The sequence below is a fragment of the Protomyctophum parallelum genome (genome assembly GCF_964188405.1).
Source record: "Protomyctophum parallelum genome assembly, chromosome: 6".
Classification (NCBI taxonomy): domain Eukaryota; kingdom Metazoa; phylum Chordata; class Actinopteri; order Myctophiformes; family Myctophidae; genus Protomyctophum; species Protomyctophum parallelum.
The window spans coordinates 12,633,648-12,654,318 of record NC_139701.1 but is presented as its reverse complement, the minus strand read 5'-3'; the positions used below and the strand labels follow the sequence as shown (position 1 = coordinate 12,654,318).

Below are 20,671 nucleotides of genomic sequence, written 5' to 3'. Positions count from 1 at the left end.
CACGCATTGCTTAACCAACAGTCCAGAGAGGAGCCATTACTTGATATCCACAGTGGTGAGATGGCTGCCACCTCAGTTGCTGATATAGTGGTCAGGGTCAGCTAAACTTTGGCATGTTTAGCCATATCCCAAGGCCCTCTAAGGTTCTGTGCTGTAGCACATGGTAGATGTAGTATTCCACGCTTATGTCACTGCTATAGCCTGCCCCGGCCAGTGTGATTTCTGGTCTAGAGGAGGTGGATTAAAAAAAATTGCCGGCGAAAACAGCCGGTGGATCCTATTGGTTCACCGTTCTGTGCGCCCGCCCCCCTCCTCCTCCTCTCCTCCCCTCCCCGGTAGAACGCGGCGGAGAACCTCTGCACTGTTATTGGTTAGCGGAATGGAAGTTTCACTCCCACTCCTATATGCCACATCTCCTGGGTCGTTCGCTCAGGGTATTTTTTTTTCTTCTTTTGAAAACAAAACGCCTGCGATCCCCGAGGCTATGTCACCGCCGACATAAGCTGTCGTAAGCGTTTTTATAACGCTTCTATGTCCTTCTCCTTTATATTTATTTAGTTTGGGGACTCAAAAACAGCGACGAAATGTCATACACAGTCACATGCCTGTGCAGAATAATTATACAACGTCTGAAATCTATTGTTAATGTCAAACACGCCAATGTTCTCGTATTTGATTGGCCGGCAGCAGGGGGCGCGGTCCCTCCGTGACACGCCCCTACCCGTCCATTTCTTCATGATGAGGTCGTAGAGGCGGCGCTTTGAGTGACACGTGCCACTGCAGTAGTGGAACGGGATGGTCTCGTCGCTCAGGTACCCGAGGCCCAGTTCACTGACCGTTAGCTGTGCCTCGCGGAGAGCGCACAGCTTCTGACCCTAGGAGGAGAAAGCAACATGTCAGACCACTTCAGGGAAGAATAGGCACAGGGGGTGAAATCAGCCCTCAACTTCTTCTGACATACATATTAGGGGTTGGCCATGCATCCAGGAAGCCCAACCCATGCAGTAGTCCCATTTAGTGGCACCGCACAGAGCCACAGGTGAATGTATGTATTTTATGTTGGACATTTACTAACCTATACCCCTAACCCCTTAACTGGCCATGTATGTTGGACTCCGTCATATCAGTCTTAACCGGCCAGGAAAAGCCACGCCCAGTAAGGGAGGGGATGGGGAGGGAAGCCACTACGGGGCGAGGCTCCCCTTCCCTTCCCCTCCCCATATTCCTGACAGAAGGCATTGAGGGCTGATTTCACCCTTTCTGCGAAGAACAGAAGAACCCACATGCTCATATTGTGCCCCGATACAATTTATTCAACGACGTTTGGAATATAAATTGTGAATACGGCCAATATGGCCATACTGGCATACTCAATGTTTCAGTATGTCATTATCACCTATTGTGACGGTGGTGATAATGGTATCACGCGTGTCTGGTGGCCTTGAGCCGAGCGAGTCGCCGTGCCGAGCGTTGCGATGGCCACCAGACCCGACTCAGCGCCGTCCAAATTACGTCCCGATAGGCAGAGAATAAAGTATATATTAGTAGCCCCTAGTTTCCATGCGCCGACAATTGAGTTAGAAACTAGAAAAAGTGCCCTTCTGGGCACAGGTCTCCACCAGGATAGGAATGTAGGACATTGCAGCTTGCCTTCATCTGGTGGTTGGATAAAAGGGCAACAAAAGTAAATTAGAGGTAAAAACACTTTTCGGCCAGTTATAGCGCCACCTTGAGGCTGAGTTGAAATTGTTCATGTGGCATTTCTTCCTCGGCCTAGTGGGAATGTGCGTGCACAATTTCACAGAAATCACGCGATGTGTTCATGATTTGCAGCATTTTGTTTGAAACTGAGCACTCCTGTGAACTTTGGAAGCCAATCTTAACCAATCAGGATGGAGTCTGAGAAATCTGAAAGACCCGTTTCGTTGAATGGCTCTAGAGAGACTGTGTACCAATTTGCGCGATGTTTGGACAAAATCTGTAGGTGTACTGTGCAAAAACTTGTTTTGCACAAAGCGGCCTCCTGGTGGCGCTATAACAGGCCGTTCTGGAAATTTTGGATCGTTGGCATCCAGGGAGTGTGTGTGCAAAATTTGGCATCGACCGGGTTAACGGTGCCGGAGATTAGCTGCTCACGGACACACACACGGACACACGGACGGACGGAGTGCAAAACATACTCTCCCCCCATGCCTTCGGCCTGGTGGAGACAATGACACGTTCAGCCAAAGGTGAGTATGCCAGTATGGCCATATTGGCCGTATTCCAAGGTGATGATAACGGTTGATTTCGCCTAGTGATAACGGTCCAAACCGTGGGACTGTATCTGTTGAGGTTTCCGTAACATTGTTTTGAAGTAAAATCTTCAGTGTACGTTTCATGGACGAGCTTGCTGATTCACATTATTACTGTGGATATCACTTGCCAAATTATTTTCAGTCTAAACTCTTACCTTCTTGGTCTTGCCACGGCCGCCAGCGCGCCTCGGCCGACGGCCCGCCTGTTGAGCCTCGAGACGCTGCTTCTTCTCAATGAGCCTGTCAATCACACTCTTTAGCTCTGCCTCTGTGAACGACTGGAACATCTGCATGACTGTGGAGGAGAGGAAAAACTGAAATGATCTGTAAATCTAGCCTATACATCTAATCTGTAAATCTCAACTGTATTCAGGTTATACCAAGAACTCGGTCGCACAGACGCACGCTCGCACACAGAGTCACACACACATTTTCTCTGTCTCCTTCTTTTGCCAGAGTGTGAGGTCAGCCTATAAAGCACTATAAATATGAGCTGTGACCTATAAACACGCACTAAGCGAGAGCTCCTCAGCCAACCTTTTGTGTATGTGTGAATAAGTACTGATTGAGGGTAGAATTACACAAGTCTGATGAGCTAATACTATATAGTGATTCTGCAGGAAGGTTTTGGAACCACTGACCAAGCTGAAGTTACAACACATTAAAATTGCACACAAAACTGTTGTTAATTAAGGGGCATCTTGATGAAAAACGCTATAACAAATCGACATTAGTGTGAACTCGTTTGTTTGTGAATTATCCAGTGTGTATGAGGTAAATCGTTTGAGTCAAGATCTGGAGGATTTGTACAGAATCCATGAGATTATCAGAATGAAATGAAAGCCAGAACCTTTTACACCGGTCACTAAACAAGACAGCCACAATGAAATTAACCTAAATTAAACAAAGCTACTGTAATCATTAATCAAAGCTAAGGTAAATAGAATCAAACTAAAGCAAGCACAATAGATCAAAGTAAACAAAACACATTCACATGGATGACATCACTGTCTCTATAGTGTTCATGATCATGTGTGTGTGTGTGCACGTGCATGCTTGTTCATTCATTCGTTTGTTTACATGCATAATGTGTACATACAACATGTGCATGTATAGGCCTACAGTATGTGTGTCTCAGGGTGCCATCCATTTGGTAACACCATTCTCTTCTTATACCAGTAAGACGCCTGAGGGCGCGTGCACGCATCTGCCTAGGTGACGGCAGACTGCTGGGCGAGCGCTGGCGCTTTGGCATGGGGGTTCAGATCAACATATGGAATGAATTCTGTACTGGCCATATATGGAGCCTGACTGACTGACTAACTGACTGACTGACTGACTGACTGACGGGACATGCATGATTTCATAGTAAATGCGACCTGTGGTCGCAATTATTGTACACTGTTTTATCTGCAATAGGATACTGTAGATTACAGTATGTTTAAATTCTGATGGGCTTTCATCTAGTAGTATTGTGTCTTTAGGGTGACCTAAAGACAGGATGAATAATAATAATGAATAATAATGACCTTATACGGGTAGCAGATAAAATATCATAAAAAAGCAGAATTTCAAACCAGGCAGCGATTCTGACTATAATGTCGCTTGGCATCAATTTACTTCAGTGATGTAAAAAACTAAACTAAACCCATGACTTACATTCTGACAACAGGGAGCTCAGACCTCCCGCAGAGCGCGCCTTGCGCCTCCGCAACGACCTCGCTGAAGAGGAGTGGGGAAAGGAGGATGATAATGACGGCGACGATGACGATGAAGATGAAGATAACAATGATTCCCAGGAAGGGAGGAGGCTGTGATTCCTGGTCGTGGTAACGATCCTTCTAGGCAGGAGGCAGCAGAGCGCGGCACCGCATATCACCAAGGAGATGACTGACAGCTTCCATAACCTCATCTTAGAAGGCTGGGGATAACATGGACACTCTGAAAACACACAGAGAAACAGAGAAAACTGGATCAGAACAAAATGAGTCCTTTCAACTGTGGTCATCAACATTCAACATTTTGCCCTAAAGGGGCGGCAGTGGCTCAGGAGTATAGATTGGCCGGTATAGGTAGAGTGCGGCCGGATGGGGACCGCAAGGTTCCCAGTTCAAACCCGGGCTCCCCCAGAGTTAGTGTCGAAGTGTCCTTGAGCAAGACTCAGAACCCCTAATTGCTCCTGGTGTGCTGGTTGGTGCCTTGCATGGTTTCCTCCGCCATCGGCGTATGAATGGGTGTGTTAATGGGTGAATGTAATGTACTGTAATCTCTGTAAAACGTGTTGTATAAAGGTGCTATATAAATGCACCATTTAGCATATACCCTCAACCTCTGACTTTGGCCTCGTTCAAGCAACTGATAATCTTCTCCTTGGCTTGCACCATCGCCACCTTCAACTCAAAGTTATTCGTGTGAGTTGCTGCACCACAAGCATCAGATTCAAATGAGAATGGGACATTCCAACTCCAAATCCTCATCGTCAGTGCAACATATTTGGCATGCAGTATTGGCAGATTGACAGTTTCCGGACGCAAAGAGTTATGTTATTCCCCGCCGGTGTGTTTGGTATTTTTGGGGACTTTTTGCAAAGAAAGCAGCAGTGCACTGCAATGCTGGGGTCAATGAGGAGGACCATAGCATGCACTGTCCACTGACCACCTGGGAACAGGTATAGCGACGCATTGCATTGCATGTTATGTCCATTATATTTTCTACCAAACTCCCACATGCATTTATATACTGTACACCTGTATATGTACCTGTATGTTATTGAACCTATTGTTATGGTTGTCTGTTTCACTTTGATATATCCCTCAAGCTGGAAAACACATTGTAGCAGGTTCTTAATGCATTCTAACACACACACGTGACAATTGTTAAATGTTTTAGCTAATAAAAAAATAAAAAACGCAGCTAATACGTATGTCATTTCTTCCATCCCAAATTAGGCCGTATAGTATGTTTCCTCAGTCCTGTGTTCCCTCATGAATGATTTCCATCACAAATTACAGTATAGCCTATAATTGCCTTGATCCAAAGTTTGACCCAAACGGGTATGGTCAATTTTACAAGAACAAAAAAAAAAGAGCAAAAATCATGATGCATTGTCAGACTGACCCCACATTTTAATCACACATTGAGGGGTCTCAGACGTGACTACAGAGCCAAAAGTCATTGCACTAATGCTTTTTTGTTGCAGAAAGTAGAAACCAAATTAGGTACAAAAGACTTCGGGAGCCATATGTATATTTCATGTTTAGAGGAAATGTATATGTTGCTTTAAATTATTATTGTTTGTTATATCACTTACTGTTACTGTGTTAACTTATTATTCATGTCATGTGTGAGTGGATATAGGACCCGAATGGAAACAAGGCCGCAAGGTCTTTCTTCGGTGAAATCCTTTTTTGGACAAAAATACCTGACTGTACATTGTGCTGTTTGCATTTATGTTGCCTAATAAAATATATATATATAAAAAAAAAATTCTTTACAATGAGCGTCAAACAGGGTTTTGATATTCCATTATGTTAGCCTGTAATTGGCTTCCAATATTAGTGGGAAGGGTAGTGTATGTCTTACAAAAAATGAAATATGTCATGAACACATCCAATCCAAAATCCAAATTGGAATCACATGTTGTGGGGCCGCTAAAGAGCGCATTTCTGCATATACTGTGTAGACAGAGCATAGCAGTGGGCATAGTTTTCTGGACCCACTGAAAAATCTGCCATTCATTTTTCCCATAGAGCCTCCAGGAATCGGACCCTGGTGAATCATGACCACAACACATTTGATTCTGTGAAGACAGAAAAATGAGAACCGCTGTACGAATTAATATTTCAATAATTTCATTATTTTTATTTTATTTTTTCTTCTTCTTCACAGAATCAAAGGTTTCATTGTCAAGATTCACCAGGATCCTGGATGGCTTGATTCTATAGGCTTAAAATAATTTATATAATTATTCTTTGTGAATCTCTATGGGAAAAATGTTCTACAATAATGTGAAATCCTCAGAGAGCTTCAAATGGATAAACAACTCCATGTTCTTGAAACATGCTCTCCATGCTCTTGCAGTGTTCTTTTTCTCCCTTCCTCAAAATAATCTCCAATAAGTTTAACACAGGATTCTGGTGTTTATAGTCTGACTATAATAGCCTAGATATAAATAATGCTGGGGGACATAAAGTCCTGGGCAACATCATCGTTAATGCTGGACTCATTCAGCCAGAACATAACAGTGTGTTCTTCTTGGCTCCTCCACGTCTACTTATAGGGTCCAATTAATCTGGGATCAATTATGATCGGTTAGATTTACACAAAACAGAGCAATCTTCCAATCTTTTGTGACAAAGTCCCTGATGTCTAATAAGCGGGGAGAAACCAGCTGCATGGAATCCGATTTTCCCCTGAGAGGACATGGGATGTATTTAGCAATACGTTAACAAACTTGTAATAGTTATTGTTATACTGTAAAAAATAACATATCATGAAGGGGAATGTTGGTAATTTACTGAATATACAGTGTGTGTGCGTGCGTGCGTGACGGTGCGTGCGTTACGGTGCGTGCGTGTTGTGTTGTGTAGGGGAAAGAGAGAGAGAGAGAGAGAGAGAGAGAGAGAGAGAGAGATGGCTTTCTAATCTATTTTCTGTGCGAATGAATACATGTATTAAATATTCGGATTACTGACAAATGTTTCAGTTGTGTTCCATTTTCCATATCTTCGTTTGATAACTAATCTGATGCAATTTTTTGCTTTGGAAGGGTTCCTGTGCTTTGGACTACTAAGGGCAGGAAAATACAGAACATATAATCCTATTGATCTACTGTAACATCATTTGAACCTGATGTCAAGTAATACTGGGGATCTCGCTTTCCACATGTACCAGAGAGCAGAGACAATTAAGGGACCTCGCTTCCACATGTACCAGAGAGCAGAGACAAGGGACCTCGCTTCCACATGTACCAGAGAGCAGAGACAATTAAGGGACCTCGCTTCCACATGTACCAGAGAGCAGAGACAAGGGACCTCGCTTCCACATGTACCAGAGAGCAGAGACAAGGGACCTCGCTTTCCACATGTACCAGAGAGCAGAGACAAGGGACCTCGCTTTCACATGTACCAGAGAGCAGAGACAAGGGACCTCGCTTCCACATGTACCAGAGAGCAGAGACAAGGGATCTTGATTTCCACATGTACCAGAGAGCAGAGATAAGGGACCTCGCTTCCACATGTACCAGAGAGCAGAGACAAGGGACCTCGCTTTCCACATGTACCAGAGAGCAGAGATAAGGGACCTCGCTTCCACATGTACCAGAGAGCAGAGACAAGGGATCTCGATTTCCACATGTACCAGAGAGCAGAGACAAGGGACCTCGCTTCCACATGTACCAGAGAGCAGAGACAAGGGATCTCGATTTCCACATGTACCAGAGAGCAGAGACAAGGGATCTCGATTTCCACATGTACCAGAGAGCAGAGACAATGTTGTCAGATCACTTATTCTACTGACTTGTGAACAGTCAGCAATCCCGGGTCAGACCTGAACTGCCAAACAGTTGATACAGTTTGTAATTTATACAGCAGACACATTTTCACAAAGATGAGATTTTATAATTGTGTACCTTACTAAATGATTTAAATGTGACTTTCCCCCTTTGTTTTACTTTCTCTTATATAGTATATTTCCATGTGAAAAATGTATAGTGTGCACAAGTGATTAATTTCGTATGTGACAAATCTGTTAAATTGAGCTTGTTTTTTTGCCACTTTGCACATAGATTGGGCAAGGTTGTATAAGGTGGTTGGGGATGACAGAGGTGTGTATGCATACACACTGTACAGTATACTATATGCATGTATGTACTCTATGTGTGTTAAGATGTTTTCCACATTAGGAAGCTGTCAATTGACATCTGCTGAACAGTCTATGAGAGAGATAGGGAGTGAGAGAGAGAAACATAGAGAGGGTAGTAGTAGATCTGCCGTATATGTACTGTATGCACTGTATATGTGATTATAGAGGAAGTGCAACGCCCAGGATTCGAACTCGGGTCTCTTTCCCGTGAAAAAGACCAAAGGGATATCCCTATAGACCGGGGGAGATATTAGACTTTTGCGGCCATCAGGCTGAGGTTGTGAGCCACTCCCTGCTATACACTCACCCCCCTTTTGACCTCCTCCCACGGGGAAACCCCGATCCGGGTCACGGCATCAATGTAACACCCGGGATTTGAACTCATATCCCTATGGACTGGGGGAGATATTAGACTTTTGAGGCCATCAGGCTGAGGCTCTGAGCCACTCTGCTACAGAAGCAAAGAGAGAAATGTAGCATTATGATGTATTATTAGTAGTTTTCAAAGTCAGAATCAGCTTTGTTGTCACATCACGGTTTTACTAGTAAAACAGTCGGTGAAATGTGGTTTTTTTGGGCTTCCCCAAAAGAGTTTAAGTTTAAAGCTTTTCCACAATCGTACAAATAAAGGCTTCTCCACGTTAGACGTGGCAAACCTTTGCCACAAAATTGCAAAACTGATATTTTTTTCCCTTTTTCTTTTCTTTTTTTACACTTAAAAACATATTTAGACATGACCTGCAGCTGACCTGTAGCTGCCAGCAGCAGCAGCAGGTCACATAGGCAACTAGACGGGTATGCTACTGATAAGTGATCTCCATGTTCTGCCTGTCTCTGTGTTTACATGTATTTACTTACAAACACAGTCTACGTTCAATCACGGCTCATGTGTTTCTTTTTGTTTAGATTGTCGTTAGAGCACGTTTGTCCCATAAATGGTTAAAGATCAGATATATTGAAGCTTGAGGAAAACCAGCCTCTCTCTATCTCTCTCTCTCTCTCTCTCTCTCTCTGTGAAAGAGGTTTCTAAGGATTTATGTGCTGATCAGTGTCAGTGTCTCAGAGTAAATGTACAGACTGACAACCCAAGCCTTACGTTGCGCTTTTCTCTCTCTCCATGTGGGTTTCTGTCTCTCTCTCTTTTCCTGTCCTGGTCTCTCTATATTACAGTCACGTGTAGATTATGTTGTTGTTCACCCACATCATATGATCAAATAAATACACACATACACCCACCCATGGTCGGGGGTTTCTAAAAATTGCATTTTCCCTTCATGCAGGAAATGGAATAAATCACCTTGATTGATTTACAAAAGAGCGGAGTCTAGGGGGATGTCACTTGTGTTTGGGGTGTGCGTTTGCATGTGTGTGTACAGTAGACTGTACAGTATGTGAGCATCACTTCACATGAGTGCACGTAAGACAGAGACAGCCTGACAATAGTGCTGAGAGCAGTGTTCCGAAACGGAGGACTCCAAGGGTTCCGCTGCACGACTGCAGTCAGCGTTCCGCTATAGAAACTTTCTCAGACCACAAGAACAATGGACACTAACTCACAACATCTGTCTATCTGTCCCTCTGTCCGTCTGTCAAAATTGCATTTATGAACCCTCACAAGCAGTCCCAGAACTGGGACGCAAAGGGGAATGCTAATTGTAAATAAACAATAGTGAGTTACTCATGAACAATCTCAGGCTAAAACAGCCCTATTAAAATGTGTGTGACTCACTAAAAGCCATTCCATTTAGCACTATTTACTATTTAGACAAATATTGGACATACATACATATGAAATTCTTTGTGAATAGCCTCAGTTAAGACCATTATAAAAATACTGTTGCATTAAACTTTTCCTCACCTCAGTGTTATTTATACCAACAAGATAGACAGTACTGTAAGGAAATAGACCGGATGGTCTTTAAAAAGTAAATGTAATTCATGATAAGCGCTGTAAGTAACCTGTTCGTTTGCACATGAAATGTTTGGACCACACAGACAGACGGATACAGACAGACATATTGGATTTGCATTTTCGGTTATTATATTTTGAATATCTTTGTCCCTTTGTGTTCATGCTGGCAGAGGAGTACAAGAAATGTGCGTACGTAATTTGACCATGTAAGCTGTTCTCTGTTTGATGTTTTAAAAATACAATGAAATAAAGTTAGAAAAAAAAGTTAAAATACTATAGCCTATACTGTAACTGCTGCACTCGTTTTACAGACTGTATACTGTGAGTCTTTGTGAGACAGACGTATTTCGTTAAGTACCTCTCATTATCTCGCGTCCTTGTGAAGTTTAAGAGACGCTCATCTGAACCGAAGGGCTCTCGTAGCTCTGTAAATATACTTTCAATTATTTGAAGGGCCTCATTGTGATGAGGAAGTGCAGCAATGGAACGTTTTCACAGGCGGGTAAACATGGTGGGAAGGATGCGGCTCTAGCCATAAGATTAATTCTGTTTTATTTTAGGTACTGTGTTGTTGTTATGTGTTACATGTTGATATGTACAGGGATATCAATGCTGGTACAGAGTGAAATATGTATCACGTATACACAACCACAATTAATGTCACTTCAGACAGAATTAGGAAAAGACGGAGAGGAGGAGGAAGGTTGCTTAACTTGCTTTTAGTACTAATGTCAAGTGAAGTTGAAGTATTGTTTAGGAATGTGTCTCAATGAAGCCATTTTATTTGCTGTGTGAATCAACAAGATACCTCAACAAAACACAAGTCTTAATGACTGATGAGTCATAAAGAAGTGAGTCCCGGTGGCAGTAAAGAGGCGACGAAGAGGACGAGGTGGTAAATGAGTCATGAATGCAGCCTTCGGAGGTCCATGTATGTCTATTTTACGTTTCCAGTCGTCTACTTTTGGCCGTTTTCTAACATTCAGACATCAAATGATTTACATTGACCACACAAGTGCAGATGTTTTGGCTTAAAAAATAACCAAAAAAAAAACTAATAATGATAATAATCTATAAATCTTTATCCGAAGCTCCAAATGTTCTCAGCCTAAAAATAACAACAACAAAAAGTAACAATAACCCTATTATATTCTGCTGCCTGTGTGTGTCTCACTAAAAGCCATTCTTCACATGAAGGGTCTCTTTGGGGGATTCAATGAGGCATTAGTCAACAGTGAGTGGTCTGTAAACAGGAGACGAATTAAGGGGAGGGCAGGAAGAGGCAGAAAAGGCGAGGTCGTCAATAGTCAAGGGGATGCCGAGGAGGAGGTATTGTTGTACCATATCAATGTTTTTTTTTTTTTATAAAGTATATTTATTGGTTTTTTAAAGACAAACAGACATTACACAACAACAACATAATAACAAACAAAAGAAAAGAAAAGAAAAACAGCTCAGGCACAACACTATTATATATATAAAAAGATTGAATATACAAAGACATGACAAGGACAATGAACCATAATGACAAGTGACTTTCGAATTTTCATAGACTCCGAATCAGGGAATACATCCATACAGTAAATTAATACATATATTAAAAAGGCAGACAACAGTTATCATAGGCACCAAATCATTACAACAAGAGCAGACCCATGCATGCTCCACTCAAAGGCGGCAACCGCCACCCCTCCAGGCGGCAGGGCCACCGCCCCAAGAAGCGGCTCCGACGCAACGCATCGAGACCCCTGCCCGGGCGACCACCCCCCCATACCCAAAGGGCAGACAAGCCCCCGCCCCAAAGCAGAGCACCCACTAGGGAAGAATGCTGGCATATAAGATATCTAAGGTTGGTACGGAACCATATCAATGGTTAATGGTTCACCATTAATTTAGCATTCCTTTGGTCTTGAAAGCGTCTCGTGGAAATCCTCCATGATCTGTACAGTAACGTTCAGTAATGTAATGTTCAAGTGCCCATTATCACACGTTTGGGAAGCAAATTAAATTAAATCCTCTGCCTCAACCACAGATAATCTAAACATGACAGAGGAAACATTGTTGTTTTCTTTTTGGGATATCCATCCAACAGAGCTCCTGTCTTTATGGGAAACCTGCATTACGCTCCAGATGGCCATTTAGTTAGCTACTGTTTTGACCCATATGACACACCCCTGACGCACGCACGCACGCACGCACGCACGCACAGACAGACGAATGACCCCTAACCCTATGCAGACTGAGGGATTGAACCTGTGGGAACGACCTGGTATTTCCTGTTTCCTTTGCTCCGCACCAATCACATTGGAAGGAGGAGAGAAGATGATCCTATAAGCATGTTATGAAAAACACCATCAACGTTCATGTATAAGTATAACACTACAGAGGCTTTAAGTAAAGATTACACTATTTGCAATGGGAGTACTGTAGGTGAATAATAGGGCGGCATGCAGTGGCTCAGCGGTAGAGTGGCCGGTAGAGCAGCTGGATGGGAACCGTGAGGTTCCCAGTTCGATCCTCCAGAGTTAGTGTTGAGGTGTCCTTGAGCAAGACTCTGAATATAATTGCTCCCGATGTGCAGGTTGGTGCACATCGGTGTATATGACTGTGTGTGAATGGGTGAATGTAATGCACAATCTATAAAAGTGTTGTTGGAGACTACATAAATACTGTTCTATGAAAAATGAGAACCTTGTGCAATTCTTCCAATGCGTGGACCAATCGTCAAAAAAACTATTTTTCCCTTTTGTTTGTGAAAGACAATTTATTTATTTTTGGAAAATAGCAATATTTTACTAGGAGCACAACTGATAATAGAAACATAATAAATAATCTTTAATTGTTTTGAAAAGACTATGAAATCACCATCAACGGTTAAATAATGTTATTTCTTGGATCATAATAACAATATTAATAAACCAAAAGTTTCTGAACAACTCCCATAATTATATGATCTACATCATGTTTTACAGGACATAAATGGTGCAGGTCAGGTGTGTGTAAATGGTGCAGGTGACACCAGCGACAGCAAGCAACAACACACTGGGAATTTGGGCAACATTATCTGCTCACAAGTTCATAACCACAGGTTTACTGCCATTGTGGACCGCATGGATCGTCCCACTGTGAAGACTTTCTACTGAACTCTACAGTGTATCCAGTAGCCTACTATACAAGACCGGCCATCTTATGGTGGTCTGCTGCCATAGTGGGCTACAGAGGAGCTGCAGTGCTCGCCCCATGGTGAAGGCAGTTCTGTACCATTAGGAGTCAAGGCCAGTTACGGTGGTAAAGCCAGCTTCTAGTTGTTGTGTTGTCTGACAGCAGGAGGCCCAGACAGTTGTATCGAAGCCATCTAAAAGTTGGTGTGCATATGCCTGGTGTCAGAGGATAAAATCTCGCACTGAGGCCAGACTAAAGTGTGTGTGTGTGAGAGCACATCCAGAGTTGGAGGAACCGAAGTTCTTTCACATCCAGGTGACACAGGTTGAAGTTGTTTGTTTGTATAGCGTCGCGTTGCGATACTGCGCCAGGCTAGTTTGTTTAGCCTTGCTTCTAAAGTGTATTTCCTTTACTGTATGTCTAATGTTAAATAAAGCTTTACTGCAGCTCCGTCCGAGCAGATGTTTTAGATGTTATTTAAACGTACAATAGTCTGCATGTCAAGTTGCAGGATCTGTGCACAACCCTGTGGCTTTCCATCCTTAACTGCTGTTCTCAATCACTGGGATGAATTGACGTGTCACTTTCCCTCCATAACAACAGCTAACCAAAGATGTTAGTTATGACGCTGAAATCCTGCACCAGATTTGTACAGTAGTCCTGTTAACAAGTTGTATACCTGTTGTTTCGAACGCCGTTTCCGCAAGAATTCAATTAAGCTCTCCCAGCAGGACCGCATGGGCCGATCCATTTTTAAAACGCTGGAATGTCTGACTCTTTTGATGTGAGGCCTGGAATTAATCCCACACACACACCACCACGTGTACAACTTTTATTTTTATTTAGGTGATTACCGCGATACTTTTCCGCCGGATTTCTTGGCTCATTCCTCGTCTCATTATCTTCATAGGCCATTTAAATCTACAAGATTGTTTCAGTTCAGATGCGTTTTCTTTTCCGCTATACTCCCGCTATTGAGCAGTCAGCAAATATGGCACATAGAGTATATCTGGACCTATGACCTATTACATTTGACATAAACATGTCATGTCACTCATACATAAATGTCTTAAGCTATTGTAATTGAACTTGATCAATGTGTTTGGATGCTAGGTACAAGATTTGCTGCAGCAGTCCTGGCATGGCCTAATTGTCTCCACCAGCCGAAGGCATGGGGAGAGTATGTTTTGCACTCCGTCCGTCCGTCCGTGTGTCCGTGTGTCCGTCCGTCCGTGACCAGCTAATCTCAGCCACCGTTAACCCGGTCGATGCCAAATTTTGCACACACACTCCCTGGATGCCAACCATGAACCTTTGCCCCAAACTTTCCAGAACGGCCTGTTATAGCGCCACCAGGAGGCCGCTTTGTGCAAAACAAGTTTTTTCACAGTACACCTACAGATTTTGTCCAAACATCACGCAAATTAGTACACAGTCTCTCTAGAGCCATTCAACGAAACGGGTCTTTCAGATTTCTCAGACTCCATCCTGATTGGTTAAGATTGGCTTCCAAAGTTCACAGGAGTGCTCAGTTTCAAACAAAATGCTGCAAATCATGAACACATCGCGTGATTTCCCTGAAATTGTGCACGCACATTCCCACTAGGCCGAGGACGAAATGCCACATGAACAATTTCAACTCAGCCTCAAGGTGGCGCTATAACTGGCCCAAAAGTTTTTACCTCTAACTGCACGGATCTGTGGATAACCTGGTGGAGACCTGTGCCCAGAAGGGCACTTTTTCTAGTTTGCAACTAGGTTTGTATCTCATTATATCCCTACACTTGTCCTCTTTTAAAAACACATCTGTATGCCAAGTGTTTTTCCTAATATTGTTTTTAATTGTTTTATTGACCTGTTATTTTTTCATGTTTTATTCTTTGTGATGTCTTGATGTTTTGTTGTTTTGATGTTTTTTGTGATTACTGTTTTATAACCTGTCTGTAAAGCACTGTAATTATTTTTGGAAAGGTGCTATACAAATAAAATTCATTCATTCATTCATAATTAGCTGCTCATAGTACTGGTAGTACTATTATTGTTTATATGCCCTGCATAGCTATATTATTTAGTATGTCAGTCATGTTGTGATAATTACAGATAAATTATCATTTGTTTTGTTACTTGGCTAAAATAACTATGTGGTGGCAGTTTAGTTTCTAGTTGGGTTTTGTAGCCAACATGTTGTGATTTATGATCACTCACTCAATAAAGGTTATATCCCTTGTCTCGTATAATTCTTCCTCCTAGCTAACAGCTAACAATATTGCATACATTAACGTAGAATGGTAACCCCTCCTTTATTTCTACTTTAGGAATGTTGGTTGGGTATTGCAATAACGTTGAACTTTTTGGTATACTGCTCGGAATTAACTGGTTGGAAAAAAGCTGTTTTTAAGCCCACGCTTTTAATACTACAATTTATGTACAAAAACAAACATGGTGGTTAAGGTTTGGCCAGGGAAAGGATTTCCTGTTTTTGTATGGTATAAGGTTAATGTTAAGACACTTAAACAAAAACCACATCAGGCACTGACTGTGTGAGTAGGCATCCGTTTGTTAGAGTTGGAGAAATAATGAAGGTTGTAATAAAACAGCATGCATGGTTCACATGGGGCTGCATGGGTTCTCACCATCCAATCACCTACAAAGAGTAAAAAGCGGATTATTTTTGTGCCTTTTTTGAAGCCATCTTGTAGCAAATTACGAGAGCACGTTTCATAGCTCTTATTGTTTCTTCAGGAAATAAGTCCACCGGGCTTTTAGTGTTATATCCTTTTAGCGCCATTGTGTAATCGTACCACTGTACTATTTGCAAACTGTTAAAAAGTATTCAATCAACCAAAGGCTTTTCAATTGATCAGTTTCATATAAAATAAGACATTCTCAGTTCCCAACATTGTTCTTGTCCTCAGATAAGTTACATATTTTAGATATTTGGATGCTCTCGGCCAGAGCAACCCAACTAATGAATGAATAAACATCCTCACAGCATGGCCAAGAAAAAGAGAATACCCACATTATACAATGCTGAACAGTAGGACAGTGACAGACAGTGGAATGAGGTTTTTGGACATATATTGCGTTGTTTGCTTTCCACAAATAGTTTTCAGATGAGTTCCCGTGACGAGAATCAAGAGGGTCTGGCAATTATGTATTCCTCTGTTTCACACAATGCACGCAGACGTATACCACACACACACAAACGTGCGTGCACACACACACACACACACACACACACACACACACACACACACACACACACACACACACGCACACGCACACGCTCACGCACACGCACACGCACAGCTTTATCCTGTCCTACAAAGTGGTTGTCATGGTAATCTTTCATTTTCTTTCATGGTAGATAGGAAAATTCATATCTCGAAGCTTTACGGTGTGTGTTTCACAACTCCTGAAATAGACAATACTCGCACCTGGACAATTCATGTGTCCGCCATGCTCGTTTTGAAGCAAAGCCTTTGGCACTTTGTGTTATGTTGTTTATTTATCAATGTTGATTTGGACGTCTATCGTGTGCGCGTGCGTGCGTGCGAGATTGAGTCTTTAACAGTCATCGTTCCCAACAGGTATCAGACAGCCTAGTCTAGTGAGTTATAACTAGCCACTGAATATATTGTTCAACTAACAACTAACTACATGTATTTGAAGTAAAGGACAGGACACATTATATGACTCAATGTTGTCATTTAATCACTACAGAATATGCTCTCTGGTGCTTACTATACTGTGGCCTTCTGTTCCTTGGTTTTAGCTGTCACTGTTGTTGTGGAAACTTAGCATAACACACATTTATTCAGTATTGACGCTAACTAGATGTTGCTGACGTTTGATGGGAAAACTGACAAACAGCATGAGCCTTGAACTCCAGCTTTTTCAAATTATCTGTATTTCATCATATAATGCAGATTCTGATGTTCAAAGTCTTCACTGTCAAGACATTATATTTAGCATGCTACATTGTTCACTGCCAAAAAGCCTGTGACTAATAACTATAACTATTAACTAATCATTAATGTCAGTGTAGTATACTGTTTTCATTATCCTAATAACACTATATGGCCTTAAGAAGAGTATTATCAGAAGAAAGACACAGTTCAGTTGACAGGTATGTACACAGTTCTTCTTGGTGCAGGAGACATCAAATGAGCAAAAAAATAAATAAATATATATATATATATATATATATATATATATATATATATATTAACTGTAATCAAGAAGGCTCAAATGCTTCCTCTAGATTATTCCCCCCTTGGGCAAGGAAGAATCCTCTCTATCCCAATGAATTGATCCAATTAGAATATTAGATGTACTCTAGGAAATACATTTGCGTATGTTGCTGTTATTTTTCTTCACAATTGCTTCTAATAACTAACATAATTTGGTACTGCTGTGAATCCATAAATCCATCCAGTGGTGGACCATGAACTTGAATGACCTCTGTCTGTTTTCTGAATAAACACACTGTAATCCTACAGTGGCCTTCTACTACACTAATGTTGTGAGAGGAATATATCATCTGCCATCACACACTAGCCAATCTATTATTGTCATATATATTATATTAGTCTCATCGGGGAGATGTTATTAGCAGCTCTGTGCTACAGGGCAGCATTTGAGTAATCTTTGAATGATTAACCACCTTTCTGTGGTGAGAGATTCATAGTAACATCCAGAGGGAGATTATTTCTTGGACCCACTCGTCACCACATTTGGGGAGTATACTCATTTGTATTAATGACCCGTACGGCCCCGTTTGGTTCCATCTGTACAACCTTGAACACTCCTGCTTTAAATGTGTGTGGATCTCAGATTAAAGGATTTTTATTAACAATTCAAGGTCTACTCCAGTTTTAGGTTGATAAGGTTAGTAAAAACAAGTGTTTTGGTGAACGGTGAAGCGCTTATACCACCACCGCCTTGTGACGTCATGTTGTCGTTTTCGGTGGGCACCTTATCACCTAAAACTGCAGCATGTAAATATGTGCCTTTAGACTCTTTAGAAGAGTATAAACAAGTAGTCCGCTGTAGGGTGGGGTTAAGGAACTGTGAGGGGACATTGTGCATTTGTTTGTTTAACTGTCTATGCAATGTGTTTTTTTTTTTTTTTGCTTTGTATTTATGGACATATTTCCTGATGTTTCTTTGAAGATTTTGTTCAGTATTTGTGCTGCCATGTGGTTGTGGGGGGAAAAATATATGTGAATAATTGCTTTGAAAATACTATGTTGTAAAGAAAAATCAATAAACATATGTTTAACTATATACTATATTTACTTAACCACATGAACCCAGGCGTTCCTGGAGAGAACATTTGGCAAACATAGCCGATCTACAAGCTCGGCTCACATCAAGCTCACAACACAGCATATAGATCGGTTATTTTTCGTGAAGAGGCCCTATTTCCTCCCCTTATCCCTAAACTTGTTTGCCTTTTTTTCTTATACTATTTTGAAAAACATTTTTGAATAGTTTAAATAGCCTATTTACAAGCTCACAACGTGTCGATGAAGATCGGCTAGTCGAACAATTATACAATCTTTTTCAAAATAGTAAAAAAAAGACAAAGACATTTGGGGATAAGGGGTAAGGAGGCACGCAAGATAGGGCCCTTAGTGGAGGAAAAATGAGAGGACTAGATAGCCTAGGCCAAGAGTAGGCAACATTTATTATCAGAAGAGCCATTTTTGGCCCAAAAACATATTACAATTCTATCTGGAGCCGCAAAATATGTTTGCTTTATTAAAGCAAACTTTAAGTATTTGTGATTTTTCTGGTCTTTCAATATTACATTATATTGTTTGCTAATTTCTCAAAGCATATCAAGTAAGCCAGCTTGGTGGTGAAAACAAACAAAGATGTCTTATCATACATTATTTTATTCTTCTATTTCCCTTAATTAAATTTGATTCTTATTTCAACATTGTTTTGCAATATCAAAATGAAAGAATAACTTACAAATACTACAAATTCCATAATAAATTATGAGTAAATGTATAAAAAAGAAAAGAAAAGAAAAGTAAAAGAAAACCCCTTATTCCTTTTCATACTTCTTTGCCGTAGCAACTGGGAGCCACAGGAGAGGGCCTAGAAGAGCCATACTGTATGTGGCTCTAGAGCCACAGGTTGCCTACCCCTGGCCTAGGCCAAGCAGACCCTGGCAGTGGTCAACAAAGTGTAGGCCTATAGCATTTAAGTGGTTAAGTGAATCCAATATGTCAATGTTTTAATCATGAACCTGCACCCCTGCCTGCAGGGTCATTTATTGGTTTGGGGTGGCCCCCAGATAACGTAATGATAGTCTCTTAATGAGCCGGTGGGTCCTGGGGTGTCAGACTACATTCAATCAGGCCAGGTGTCAGAATGAGGGCTTGAGATTTGAGAATAATTAAAAACTTTGGCCCGTGGAAAGACATTACACATCCCTCTGAGTTGAGCAATTAATCCCCATGGCCTGTACAGCAGACTTTCCGTGCGTTTCTTGTATAGAGCTCTGGTAGTTCTCCATCATTTTCACGTTCAACGCCTAAACTAAACAGGATACTGTCTGACTACACCCTGACGTGACATGGACGTGTTGTACCTTGTTGTGGTTTCCATGTTGTATTTATTTCCCCTTTGGAGCTTGTTTCCCTTGATTCATCATTACCAGTGAAGAGTGAATAAGACCCACATGCACAGGCCATAAATATTCATAATTTCACAACCACCAATATCCACAACGAGTAGACATTGTAAGCAGTATTCAATACCTCGGAGATAGCAGTCTGGGTTTTTTGTAATCATGAAACACCTTCTTTTTTATGTGACTTTAATAAGAAAAATAAAGGGAAGCTCCGCACACTCAGATCTGCGCACAATCAATGTATTTATTTAGCAAGATTTCGGTCTACTGACCTTCTGAAGAAGGTCAGTAGACCGAAAGCTTGCTAAATAAATACATTGATCTGAGTGTGCGGATCGAGCTTCCCTTTATTTTTCTCATGTTCCCTTTGTGGCTCAGGCACCTCTCTTAAGTTTTTTCAGCGGATGAGCGGTGGTTCTTTTTACATTTATGTGACTGTGACAAAGCTAGTCACAACCCAGGGCACGGAAGGACACAGGCACTTGTTAATTCTCAAGTAGGCTGTTTATTCCTCCTAAGCCAGGGAATTGGTCATCAAACAAATCTCCGTCATTAACAGGAGCCTAAACTAAAGTGTAACAAGTCACAGTGTCCTCAATGTGAATCCTATAATAACATGAACTAAACAGTCACCGTGTGACATTAAACATCCAATTATAACAGTCAGGAATGTGGAGTATTGTGTGACTCTGTCTGGACCCAGCCTCTCACTGCAACAGATAACACAAGCACATTAGCTTCCTTATATACACAGCAGCTGTCCTTCATTTAATTGACACAATATGCTGC

The 20,671-nt window shown here is 41.6% G+C and overlaps 1 protein-coding gene across 2 annotated transcripts in view; it reads right to left on the bottom strand.

The window, feature by feature from the left end:
* Positions 1 to 380: 380 nt before the first annotated feature.
* LOC310859815 (uncharacterized protein) overlaps positions 381 to 20,671 on the bottom strand; it is a 36,722-nt gene continuing 16,431 nt past the window's right edge. For both annotated transcript variants that reach the window (XM_083766571.1, XM_083766572.1), the window contains exons 2-4: positions 3,957 to 4,238; positions 2,453 to 2,592; positions 381 to 875 (exon numbers count right to left, since the gene is read on the bottom strand). In XM_083766571.1, coding sequence (XP_083622697.1) covers positions 588 to 875; positions 2,453 to 2,592; positions 3,957 to 4,238 — 710 coding nt within the window. In that variant the 3' untranslated portion in view covers positions 381 to 587. The remainder of the gene's footprint in view (positions 876 to 2,452; positions 2,593 to 3,956; positions 4,239 to 20,671) is intronic.